We start from the raw sequence: 14081 nt of genomic DNA, 5'->3' as shown, positions 1-14081 counted from the left end.
AATTAAAACCAACAACAATATTGGAAAACAAAAGCTTACAAACCTTCCTATCCAATAACCGTCATTATTCATACCCTATTTTTCTCTTTTCTTTTATTTTCAGTGATATTGAATTCTGTGTCCCTAGGTTTGAGGACGGAACCCGAAGCGAGTGACGATGAGATTGATATGAGTGTTAAAAGAACTTTAGACAATATTAAAAATGGTGATATTGATGTGAACAATAAAAGTGAAGTGAGTGATGAGAGTTCGTCGTCTCCGTCTCGTGATGATGTGAGGCTGAGTGACGCTAGTCCCTCGGGGGTGTGGCTGTCGGGGGATGAAGACAAGAGCAGGGTGACCAGGGTCATTGGAGAACTGCCTATTGCTGAGTATGAAGGCTCGCCGAGAAGATACGGTGTTGGGCCGCAGAAGGCAGCCAGGTCGCCTCGGCCGGGATTTCCACAGGTTTGTACCTTTTTTACGGTATCTTATATAAGAAAACTTAACTGTATTTTATAGAAGAACCAAATAAGTAACTCAAGAGCTGCTTCACTAATGTTAGTTAGTAAAGAACGGAATTCTGAAGTAAGTAACTGAAAATCTGAATTATCCAGAAAAGGGTTGACAAAAGAAATAGAGATTCGTCCCTTTTCATTTGTATCTTCACCAAGCTGTTAGTTTACTGCAATTGTAGTTTTAAATACATAGTGGCCGGTGCATAATAATATGGTCTTAATGAACTTTCAAACTTCACAGGGCTGCCGACTGTGTACAGATCTTACAGAAAACGTCACTTTTAATCTTATCTTATAAAAAATTCTTACCACGATTTCTCACAAATCCACAGAGAGTAGTAACGGAGAGCAGAGACGTGACTCCGCCGTCGAGTTCGGCCGCGTTCGACTACCTGTACGAGTTCTCCGAGACACGCAAGGTGCTGGAGGAGTTCTTCCGATGCCCCACCACGCAGGGGCAACAGCACATCGCCACTAACGACGAGATCGTTAACTTCCAGGTAGATATTTATTGTTGAGATTTTGTTGACAAGTAGTAGGGGTGTTTGGTCATACTAGTAATGGGTTGTTAATATAATACGTTGATGAAAACTTATATGATGAAGAGTTCTTTGTATTCTGCGAGTGCATGTTCTTTAGTCGTTTAGTAAATGAGTTTTAATAATTTTGAGTTAAGATTCTATTGACACAATATTATCCAGGCACTTCCTCGTTTTACTAATTCACGAAAAGGTCTTAAAATTTCATTCGTCACTAGGATAAAGCTTACAGCTAATTTTGATTCTTTTTTATGTTAACTAATGTTTAAAAATTGACCTGAAAATCGATTATCCTTGGATTCCGTCAATTTAATGTACCTATTTTAATTTATGAATACGCTTAAATAGCTGATATTATATGTGGAGGCATACTACATAATAACGTGTACAGTCTATCTTGCAGGAGCTAGACTACGAGCTGCGGCGGCAGACGGCCGACTGTCCGTCCGAGAACGGCGTGGAGGGCGGCAGCGAGTCCGAGTGGCCGCACGCAGACACGCTCGACTCGCCGCACGCGCCGCATAACCATACCAACTTCTTGGGACTACAGGTTACTAATTATTTTAATATAAGTAGTTTATGTGATTGATTTTCAATTTTATTATATACTATTAATTGGTTAACTCTATTTTGTTAAGTAAAACCGTGCCTTCTTGTGTATTACTTGTTACACCCACTAAATTCAGAAAGAACGAAATACTAAACTTTCACATAAAATGACTATTCGAAAGCATAAAATAGACTGTTGTGGCTATTACACACATGCCGCCGGCACAAGACGCGCAGAGCTGTCAATACCGAGCATTACCGGTCGAATGCTACTAACAAAAGACCGGCAAGCCGCGTAACCCGTCGGCAACCCGCAGCCTTGCACTTGGTGTAAGAGCCCATAGGTATAACAATTAAACGACTCAATTAAGCAACGGAACAAACGAAATGTGTAACAAAGTTGAATATACCTTTAAATTCTAAAAATTTAGTTCTTAAATTGTCTTTCTCCCACCTGTAGGTCCGCGCGGGCGGGCCGGCGGCCAGCAGCGCGGACCCGCGCGCGCTGCGCGTGGGCGCGGCGTGGAGCGGGTCGGCGTCGCCCGCCGCGCCGCCGCCGCGCGCCGACGTGCCCTTCGCGCTGTCCACCGACACCAGCGACACCGCCAGCGACCTCTCGCTCATCATCATGGAGAACGAGCTCTCCGAGATGAAAGGTACGCCTTGTTTAATCTCAAGAGCACCTTAACACTAACATATAAAAAGCGACATTGACGCTAGAAAACACCACGCAAGTATCGTTGTCACGATGTGTGCTTAGAACGTTCATAGAACGCGAATATGTTATAATAATATAATGGATTGGTATTATGAGATAGAATTTGACGGATTGTAAAGTGAATGTTATTTGTTATTCACTTTCCCGCTAGTTTATGCAGGAATTACATGTTAAATTTACAAAAAAACAAAACGGTAAACAGTAAACAAAACCTACCTATTGTAAAACAACAGAATGACTTAAGTGAAATCGAAAACTGAGTATACTCAATTTTAGAAAAGTTTCAAAGAACTTTATCAATATGATCTGTATACATTTTTCCAAATGACTTAATACTAAACACTTAATGTTCCAGTTCAAATGGACACAAACCGCGTGGTGGTGACGCACCTGCCGATCGTGGAGGACGGGCTGTCGTCGGGCCACGCGTCCGACACGGACAACAACAATCAAATGATACAGGTCTGTATTACACGAGCTATGCAACTACAAGACGCACTGCAACAACCCGTAAGCATTCACTCACACTCTTTGTAGAATTTAATAATAGTATTACCTAGAATTGAATGATTGAATGAGATACCGAAATAAAGAACCATTTTCTTTCCACTGTCGAGTTAGCTATCGAGTAGCTATTCAGTTATGGAAGTTTGAGTCCCTAGTGAATTTTGAAAGAACGATTTTCTGATAAATGTCAATAGCACGATTCCCTTCCACTATCGACTATCGACAACCGGTTAGCTATCGAGAAAATGTATATGAAAACTTGATAAGCGCCTTTAACCTGAGCCGTAGGAACTATTTTTGCAGTACATTTAAAAAAAACGTCAAAAAAACAAATGTCAAACTATTGGTAGTCAATAGCTGAAGAGAATCGCGCTACTGGTTACTGTTTAGTACAATTTATTAATGATTTTTTAGTTTTGTACTGTACATTCGTATCATGCAATTGACACACACACATAAAAAACGTCGATATCTACTCTATATCTGGCTCGATTTTATTCGTATCTGCTCTGGGAGCAGAGATTTTCGTAATATAATTTATATTTAGTTCTTGTTTATATACTCCTTAACATCTTTATATGCTTACTGTTTATAATTTAAACAGTTTTTTTAAACAACAAAATTAAATAACTAATTTGTATGTGTTTGTTTCGCAGGCGCATTCTTCAGTAGTGATAAAGGAGATAGTTGAGAACGGCACGAGCACGGAGCCGCACGTGTTGTCCGACGCCGATCTACACTCACTCGATCCATTAGGTGAGTTACCAACAAAAAAAAATGAAAATATTCCTAATACGATATGAGAGTCATCTATAATGGGTTGATATAGACATTCAAGACTACTGTGTTGTAATTAATTCACAAACTTACTTGAATACTAAATTGCGTGAGTGTATTTTTGAGACTTTTATGTTAGCAACATGAGTTTGAGACCTTTTTTTTTTTTTTTTTTTTTTTTTTTTTTCCGAGGGGGAAATCTTCCATAAGATACCCGACTCTCTTGGGGTTGAAAGTCCGGTTATGTCGGATTCTTACCGACTAAAACCTCCCTCGACTCACCATCAGCACTTACCAGAGAAACTCTGGTACCGCTATTTGCTATCCAGAGTTTCCCTAAGTGCTTTGCCGAAGCACAACTCTCTGGAAATTTAGTTTCCTTTAACCTTTACCTCAGCTATGTTAGCAATTTATTAAAAACCCCAATATTTCCTTACATTTTAAAACCGTCATGAGCCCTCACTCTTGACGCCAGTAATCCCTTTTATGATACACCACCCCTCTGGCGGTGACGTCTCCTTCTACGTGTAGGGTCTGCTCTTTCCCTCTCTCTTTCCGCTGCTTCTTTCTTCTTCATCACGGATTCACAAAATAAAATCATAGCCTTCCACGCAGACTCATTTGAGAGCATTGTCGACACAACAGCTGGTAAGGTCAGATTCAAACCAATGTGTTCCTCTAAGGTCCGCCGTTCTAGATCCCACGCAGAACACAATTGAAGTGTATGCTGTGCTGAATCTTGCCCGTCAGAGCAATGATGGCATTGTGCTGTCACTTCACGGCCAATCCGGTTTAGGTATTCCCCAAAACAGCCATGCCCAGTAAAAACTTGAACAAGCCGGAAAGTAACACGGGATTTCCTCTTAAGCCAAGTTTCAAAAGACGGCAGGATAGCCTCAACAATACGTTGCCGCACACTTTGAGGCTCATGAAGCCTTTCTCGCCAGATTGCAAGGGCACGGTCCTGTTCTTGGCGTTTAATAGTCTCAAACGTCCTTGCCGGCTCATTTACACTACTTTCGCGGATGGAGCGCCTTTGGTTGTAAACCCTAGCATCCATATCTGCTAATAAATCCAGAGGAGGAAAACGAGCCAAAAGTGTAGCTGCGTCAAAGGATATAGTTCTATATCCTCTAACTATTCGGATGGCTACTTTACGTTGCAAACTATAGAACTTGCGTCTATGCCTTTGGACACCTGCAAGTCGTTCAGACCAAACTGGAGCCCCGTAGAGGGCCATCGAACGGACGACACCAGCGTAAAGGCGACGAACTTCTTCACAGGGACCCCCAAGATTAGGCAATATTCGGTGTAGCGCACCCACTAATCTCTCAACACGAGGAATCAAGCGACTGAAGTGCTCATCAAATCTCCATCGACCATCTAAAATCAAGCCAAGGTATTTAATGTGGCGATCAATCTGGACCTCTGCGTTATTAACCTGAAGTGATAAAATTGGTGGTTCCCTACCACGAGGTAGTTTGTGAAACCACAGTGCTTCAGTTTTATGAGGAGCTATGTTCAGACCCAGCTCATGGATTTGGTGAACTATTTTTGTTACTCCAAGTTCTGCTAGTTGGATAGTCTCCAAGAAAGAGTCTCCACATGCAATGACTAATGTGTCATCAGCATAGCAGATGACATGAACACCAATAGGAAGGCTAACACGAAGGACGACATCGTACGCCAAATTCCAAAGCAGAGGTCCGAGAATAGATCCTTGCGGAACTCCACAAGTAACTTCTCTGCTCTGCAATCTATCACGCCCCATATATTGAATGCGCCTTCCATCCAAATATGCGTGGATTATTGCCTGCAGGTAGGATGGTACCCTATGATAAACAAGAGCCTCTTTAATTGCGTTCCAGGGTAAGGAGTTAAAAGCATTAACTATATCAAGGCTTACAGCTAAAGCCACTCCACCTCGATTTACAATTTGTTCTGTAATTGAACGCACCTGAAGAATGGCATCAACTGTAGACCTTCCACGACGAAAACCAAATTGACTATCGGCTAGATCAGGTCCAACCTGTGTTAAATGATTATTGAGTCGATCAGCAATTATCCTTTCAAATAATTTGGATACCTCATCCAACAAACATATGGGTCGGTATGAGGATGGAGAATCTGGTGTTCTACCCTCTTTCTTCACCAATATTAATTTTGCTTCCTTCCAAATAGATGGAAATATCCCAAAGCGAAAACAACTATCAAAAAGTCTTCTCAACTTATCTCCGAGAACAGTTAAGCCAAACACCCAAGCACGACCTGGGATACCATCTGGACCCGGAGCTGTATTTCGAGCTCTTAAGCGGCTAATTGCACGATTTAGCTCTATTTCCGTCACATTTAGTTCGTCAGTCCAATGTGAGGCTATTAAAGAGGCAGAATAACTCACAGAATCCACAGGAAATAGAGTACTTACAACCCTTCCGAGTAAATTAGGATCAAGAGTCTCAGTTAAGGGTGGAACCCAGGGACGAAGCTTTCCTAGCACGAGTTTATATGGACGCCCCCACGGATCTCTGTCAAGCTCTTCTAAGAGCTCGTTCCAAGCTCGTGTTTTCGCCTCTGTTATGGCTTCTCGAAGCAACTTTGAAGCTTCCCGATAGGATTCATAAGCTCTAGTTATTTCTTCTTCTGAACCTTGGCGTCTTCTCCGAGCCCTTTGGAACTGGCGTCGATACCTTAAGCATATCGATCGTAGTTGCGCAATTTCTTGTGACCACCAATATACAGCTCGGTGCCTCTGTCTTTTAACTCGAGGCATTGCAGCATCGCAAATAAAAGTCATCGTGTTGCGGAACCAGATAGCCTCGTTTTCTGGATCAGGTAGAGAGTTTTCATTGCTAGGAGCTATCCAAGCTGCAACGTTAGCAGCAGCCATAAGAAGGTTCTTGTCCAGTCGTTTGAGAGACCAGCGTCGGAAAACATTAACATTACTAAAATTACTATTAGAATCTAAAATGACATCGAAAGTAATATGACGATGATCAGATAGCGTCACTACTTCTTCAGCGACTCTCCATCCCGACACCATATGAATTGCAGAAGAAGACGCCCATGTAAGATCCACAATTGATTCTCCCTGCCAACGAACACATGTGCTGATAGACCCACGATTTAAAAGTCGGAGGTCAAGTCCCGCTGCCCAAGATTGGAGTGACTCTCCCCTTGGCCCATCACGGTTATTACCCCACACTCTGGAATGGGCATTAAAGTCACCCAAAACCAGAACAGGCCTGGGCAAACACCTTTTTTTTTTTTTTTTTTTTTTTTTTTTTTACTTGGTTAATGCATGAAATTGCATCCCCAACGCCCGGGGGAGCGCTGGGGTATGTGGGGCTCTCCGAACCAGAAGGGCAAGGCCTACCCACTAAACCACCAAGGTGTTGCCTCCTCGCCGCTTAGTGCCGAGGCCACGGGAACGCCTTTAGGCACACATCCGCGGCCCCGACGCGGCCGTCCACAATGTGGACCCGTCCACAGTGTGGGACGACACCCCAACACACGGGTGCCGTCCCCCCACATGCCCCCTAGTGCAGTGGCCAGAAAACTCCCCCGAGTTCGCCAGCCAGGGGGCCTTCGGAAGCCGGGACAGGCCACGCGCAGATGCGCAGCATGTCCCGGCCGCCGGCGGCGGAAAGGTGTGTAGGCCGCCGCCACCTCCTCGTCGACCAACGAGCCCGAGAGTGGTAGTCTGCCCACTCCCAGGCCCTGCGGTCCCACCACCAGCCGCCATGGGTTAAGAGCCGGGTCCGACCGCCCGACCCCCGACTCCCCACGGCAGCCCCACCATTGCCGCATCACGCGGTGCGGCCCCGCCCAGTCGCGGAGGATAGGGTGCCCAGCAACGACACACTAGAACACCTCTTCCTCCGCGACTAGCCCCTCCAAAACCAGCCGGACCTACGTCGCCTCGGTCCAGCCGGCCGGCCGCTTTGGTCCCCCGGGTTAGTGCGGTACCGCCCAGACAGGGAAGCGGCCTCTCCAATGGGTCTCTCTTCGCTTCACCGCGGCCGAAGTGCGCCCTCACCTCAAGGCTCGCGGCTACTAAGCCCCCCCACCACAGCAAGGTGGAGACCCGTCGGGGGAGGCCTGGGCAAACACCTGCGAACACAGAAACCTACTGCGTCTAAGTAAGACTCGTACTCAGCTAAAGAAATGTTAGGCGAGACATAACAGCCAATCACAGCCAGCGGTCCCCATTCTACGGCAACAAAACCATGACCTCTTTCTAGAACGGAACAGGATGCAATTTCTTCCCCTCCCCCCCAATGTATAGCTACAGATCCCCTATTATCCCCAAACCACCTAGGATGTTCAGGGACAACATATGGCTCTGCAACTATTGTCAAAGCAATTGACCACTCCGCAATGGTGTGCAATAGCAAGTTCTGCGCATTGCGGCAGTGGTTCAAATTGCCTTGCAAGACTTTTAAGGCTGGGAATTTGAGACCTCCATTTCCTCCGCTGTTAACTGACTCTGTAAACAAGTTGAGCCATTAGTATTTTGATTGCCAACAGAAAGAGCCTGCTTACTCTTATTTCCCTGCTTTTTGCCTATCTGTGGTAAACAATTTTTGCTCGCCAGTCGGTGATTTGACGAACAACCCAGGTCAGTGCATAAGGGACATTTTAGCACTGGACTTGAACATTGACTAGCCTTATGATTTGGTTCACCGCATTTGTAACATAGTGAGCTGCGGTCAACTGTATTCAAACACTGCTGTCGAACATGCCCTGTTTCGAGACACCGATAACAGTACATCGGTCGAGCAGCCAAGACCTCAACACGAACTGAAACCCAGCCCACGCTAATCCGCTTCAAAGACGCTAATTTGTGCACCACAGACAAAGGGCATTTAGCCCACACAGTTCGAGACCTAGGCGGCTGCTATCATAAGATAGAGGGACGTAGATATCTAAAACAAATGTGATTTTTATTAGATATTTAATACACATATAATATTCTTTAGTCCCGGCCTACCGCCATGAGAGCAAGGTAGTGAAAAGTTTAGTACCTAATTACTTAACAACAAGTATTAAGAAAAATATAACATGATTTTCCTTAAAATTCTAAGTAATATTTATTTTAGCAAATACATAATCTGGTTTATTATTTTCCGGTTACAATTCACAAAAATAAAATCTTATTTCCAAAAAGATGATTAAATAAATTTCAGTAGTATTTACACAGTCACATCCTACGCGTGTGTCATTCAGATATGCCTCGATATTCTACTCATAAACATGTTGATAAATATTTCCTTAAGTATTGTTATTTGTGACTAAGTAGTGGTTAAGGTGTGTTGTGTCAGTTATAGTGTAGTTATGTATATGTTATATGTGAAAGTTATTCAGGAACAGAAGAAATATGGGCCTTACAAAGGTAGAATTTTGTTTATTAAAGTATGATGCTGGAAGTTTGATTTTTTGTTCGATTAGAGTTCGTTGTTTGTATGTTTTATTTGTTTAGATTACATTGTATACCTGTAATGTATGTTTAGTCAAATATTGAGTTAGTATTGCACTAATTTACTTTGCTGAAGTATTTATTGAAGTTATTGAACAAATCAAACTGGGTTAATTACTAACTTAATTATTTTAGAGTGTCTTTCTTATGTTGGACTATTAATAGTACCATTGGAATTTTTTTAAATGAGATTTTATTTAGTGAATAAAGTCCTTCAATATTAAACCAAGTCAAAATTGATAACACATACCTAAAATAGTTTAAACTCTCCGACTAATTCCAAAAACATCTAACCATTTTTTTCTTTCCAGCATGCGGCGAGTCAGCGCCGCCTCCGCCGGCGCCGGCCCCACACCGGCCCGCGTCGCCCACACACGCGGCGCACGCGGCCCACGCGCCCCACGCGCCCCACGCGCCACACGCGCCGCTCCCACACACGCCACACACGCCTCACACGCAGCACCCGGCGCCCACACACAACCAACACACGCCGCATCACCATCATGCGCATCATGATGATGTTTACCCGCCACGGTTAGTATCCATTCTGTTATAGTAATCTACTACAACAAGCCACGTCAAAGGCCTTTCGAGTGACTTGAACAACTTCGACACTAGGTTAACCACTAACCATACGACAAAAAACTCCTTGTTAACCAACTTCTTGTGAAAAGGATTAGGCTCTAGTAAACTAATGTCGCTCTTAAATGTTTTTTAATTAGAAAATAACTAAGACAATCTAAAACTATCCTCAAGCGTGTACGAATTTACAACAACTTTCTATACAAACAAATATTTTACTTAAAATCTTGGGTATTTCTTGACATGAAGGTTTTTCAATGAATTAAGAATATAATAAGATACCTGAGAATTTAATGATAATCGTTATTTTTAACAGCAAAAGGCCGTCCTCAGCGCAGAGCACAGAATCTGTAGAAATCAAACCAGCTAGTGGTGATGAAGGTATGTAAAATAAAATTAAATATCTTTAATGCTTTATCGTATCTATCACACAAACTTTATACTTTACTACTAAGCTTATACGTAAACGTAAGGATGTTTATACTAGAGATTTTAATTGCCAACCATTTTTAAACTCGACAAAATGTACACATATACCTAAATCTATTAGTGTATAATACTTGTATTTCTAGACGAAGCGGACACAGATCTCGAGACTGACCGACTACTAGGACAGCAGAGGACTGATGACCAAGGCTTCTTCGACGATAAGGTGAGTAATTATTTTGTTCTAATAAGTGTACCTATAGGGAAGGCATGAAATTACACAGAATCGCGACCGATGGAGGAATTCGGAAGATAAGAACCTTTTTAACTGCACGTTTGGCGCAGTGGTTAAAGTGGTCACCTCGCCGCAATAACCGTAGCGCCGCGTGTGGCGGGTTCGAATCCCACCCGGGAGAAATATTTGTGTGATGAGCACGATTATTTGTTCTGAGCCTGGTTGTTAATTTATCTATATAAGTATGTATTTAGAAATATATAAGTATGTTTATCAGTTGTCTGGTTACCATAGTACAAGCTCTGCTTAGTTTGGAATCAGATGACCGTGTGTGAGTTGTCTAGAAATATTTATTTATTTATTTTATTTTTATTTTCCAAACGATTTTATAACCCAATAATGGGACAGAATAGGTTAGGAAAAAACCGAACAATACGCAAGAACGAAACCATGCGTTTTCAATATTCGGTTACCTTAAAAAGAGCTTCATCAATTGAATAACATTTGAATTGATTTAGTTATATTTGTATCTTGTTTGACCTAAAATCCCACATAAAAAGTTTATAATATAGTGTACAAAAATATCTCAAAAGTTGACATAAATTTCATAGTCGATAATACCTAGTTTTAGTATGCATTTAACCTCAATTCAGTTTTACGAGACTACCTAACACTAAAATATTCATATTTCGCTAGGTCAATTCGTATTTGTTATTCTGGGAATAAGATTTAACAATATTTCTACGTAAGATAGGCATTACAAATAAATTCGAGAAAAATAAACATGAAAAAAAAATTGCATTAAGTGTCGTTGATCATAAACATATCTTAGTAAAAAACTAAATTATGAACAAGACGATAGGCTGAACGACTAGCTTTAAAAAAACATAGGACCTAATAGGAGTACCAAATAGAAGATGTTTTATACTATTTGTCTCAACTTTTAACATAAGAATATTGAAGGCATTCGAATATATCTCACGACCTTAACTATAAAAATGTCAAAAACCTCACATAATTATGTTTTTACATAAAACAGGAAAATAACGACGACATTTGGTTTCCTTTTTATTATAAACTGTGGTAAGAATACATCCTTAGGTAGTTCCATTAAATAAATATAAGTATTTTCCTTTACTTTAATTACTTTCCTTATGCTTTTACTTAATTAATAATTATAAAATATTTTGCGCTATTTCTATCGGAACCATCGAGTATGGAATGTTTGACATTTAAAATGTACAAAAATATAGTTCCTGCGGTAGCCGCTAGGGGCGCTGTTCAGGTTTTCATACAAAATTAAATTATTAATAACTAGCTGGTTGACTAAAGTCAATATGTAGAAAATCGCCCTTGCGATAACTTTAATCAAGTTCCATTTTCATCTCTAATAAATTGATTATTCTGGAATAGATATTTGCAAAAGTATTCTTAGTAAATCAGATTTATAAATCGGTACTGAACAGATACCTTATCAATGACAATGACCTCTGCCAATGAGTTGTTATCAATATTATGATATAACTACGTACCAACTCTGAGAGTCGCTTCCGTTCAGTCAAATCATTCGGTTGATAATATTTATTAATTTGAAGTGCTGTGGTTAATGCAAACGAGGCTTCCTTTCCATTTTCTACTTATACATGTATTTACTAACGATAAATTACCTTATACTAACGTCTTTTCAGCACTGTAATTTATATTATCAAAGAAATGCATTTGCTTGGTACTCAGGCTTTAAATAAAAACACCACCCGACATTTTAATTTGTAATAAATATGTAATGTTACCGACAAAAACATAGGTGACTAATCATATGGCTACAAAAATACACGAAAATTACATTATCTCAAACAAAACATATAATATACTACGTCAAATAACCTTCAAACTAAATAATGTAAAAAACCGGTACAATTATTCAACTTGTCGACACTGCACACCTGTTCAAAGTTTCAAACCTTATCACTATTAAACTGTTACAAAAATATTATTTTTCACACTATTTTAGTGTATTGAAGCGCAACTTAACGCATAAAATTTTAAAATCAAAATTAAATGAAACAAAACGTGTAGGCCGATGTTTTATAATCTAATATAATCTGTATGATTTATTCATACAGTTTTTGGAAAAATACTAGTGTTTTTCTAGGATATACCGGCAAGCAAAAAAATGCTAAAATAAGGTCAATTTCCACAATAACAAACTATAGATGTCGCTTTATTACAAGATGATCTTATACTTATTGCCATCCTAACCTAGCCAATAAAGAAAAGACTAAAAAAAGTAAATCATCATAATACAATAGATTTAAAGAAACAGAAAACTATCCTAAAGATTATTTCGTTTAGTACTTTTCGCTACCAACACGGGCATAGAGACCTTACTGTTGTAACTACAACCATAAACACTAAACATGGACGACCCTACTGTATTTTTTTTATCTATCATGTTGATTATTTAAAAAAAAACAATGTTTACAAATAAGTTTCTCTCACACAAGTATTTATTATAGAAATTACTAACGTGGCGATGCGTTCAGAGATTAATCACGGTGTGACGTAATCATCAGCTGTTATAAACACCAACAGTACGATCAGTCGGCGCGCGCGCATTGGCCTTGCTCTCCTATTATACTTGGGACTAAGATTATGATGTACGTGGGCGTTTTGTGCCTATAAACTGTGTTGCTCTTTGAGGCTTATGGTATTATTAATCGAAAATCGGGGTAACGTTAGGAAAACTTGGGATTAATTTGCTTTTGTTTAACCCCTGTGTTAAAAAATAGGCTGTGTCTTCCAATTCCGACAAAGATATGAGTTTAGTTTACCAAACATTTAATTATAATAATAAGTTTGATAATGTTTTAACATGAGATACTCAATTATTAAAATTTTATTAACATGATTCGCCAGTACGCCTTTACTAACTGTGAATAATAACATACGACACTAAATTCAATAGTATCATACCTTAAATTATTATGTTGAAAGACGGATGGATAGATACCATTCCCGTGGGGGTTTTAGTTTACCCACATCCGACCTTACCGGATGGAGCAAGGTCTAGAGAAGCGAAACTTTTAGTACCTAAAGTTCTACAAACTTTGAACTAATAAATAATAGAGTTCATATACCTCATCTAGTATCAAAATATTAATCTAGCCATGTTAATATTCGTCTGCTGAACGCAATTATTCAAATAAGAGATGATCATAAATCACGAAATCGTTTTACATATTATGTAAAACAGTTTATACCTACATGTGAATCTGCATATTTATTCATTGTTCTTTGTCCATTGCTGTGTTTACTTAGCATAAACCGGTGGCAGCTCAGTATAGCAATAGCGAGGGAACGCACCACATGTGTTTGCTTCGCGTTATCGATATCTGAAATGTCTACTGATAACAATATATTGAACGTGCATTCTGGCAGTTTTGAAAAATGAGTGAGGAGGAAAGACAACCTTGTTTGCTTGAAAATAAGATAGAAAATACAGTGACAGTGACGGAGACTGAAGTGGAAATTTCTAAAGAAATTGAGACACAACTGTTAAATGAAAATAGTGATGTTATTGAAACAAATGAAGAACCGAACGAAAGTTTAGATAGTGTTGTGTTAAATGAAAGTGTAGCAACTTTAAATGATGGTGTAGCTACCTTTAACGAAAGTGTAGCAACTTCAAACCAAAGTGTAGCATCAGTAAATGAAAATGTAGCTGTAGAAAACGATAGTGACGTTATTGTAAATAGTGTTGTTGTGGATGAAACTG

At 40.2% G+C, this 14081-nt stretch overlaps 1 protein-coding gene across 8 annotated transcripts in view; it reads left to right on the top strand.

The window, feature by feature from the left end:
- LOC142987420 (uncharacterized) overlaps nt 1–14081 on the top strand; it is a 199714-nt gene that overhangs the window by 168241 nt on the left and 17392 nt on the right. For 5 of the 8 annotated variants that reach the window (XM_076136190.1, XM_076136209.1, XM_076136163.1 and 2 more), the window contains 9 exons: nt 104–447; nt 830–997; nt 1428–1586; nt 2046–2241; nt 2659–2813; nt 3467–3566; nt 9375–9597; nt 9962–10026; nt 10218–10297. In XM_076136190.1, the coding sequence (XP_075992305.1) occupies nt 104–447; nt 830–997; nt 1428–1586; nt 2046–2241; nt 2659–2813; nt 3467–3566; nt 9375–9597; nt 9962–10026; nt 10218–10297 (1490 nt within the window). The remainder of the gene's footprint in view (nt 1–103; nt 448–829; nt 998–1427; nt 1587–2045; nt 2242–2658; nt 2814–3466; nt 3567–9374; nt 9598–9961; nt 10027–10217; nt 10298–14081) is intronic. The other 3 variants (XM_076136217.1, XM_076136200.1, XM_076136226.1) reach the window with 3 other exon arrangements.

Source organism: Anticarsia gemmatalis, chromosome 1, assembly GCF_050436995.1.
Source record: "Anticarsia gemmatalis isolate Benzon Research Colony breed Stoneville strain chromosome 1, ilAntGemm2 primary, whole genome shotgun sequence".
Classification (NCBI taxonomy): domain Eukaryota; kingdom Metazoa; phylum Arthropoda; class Insecta; order Lepidoptera; family Erebidae; genus Anticarsia; species Anticarsia gemmatalis.
The sequence above is the reverse complement of the archived record's forward strand: the minus strand, read 5'-3'. Positions and strand labels throughout refer to the sequence as shown.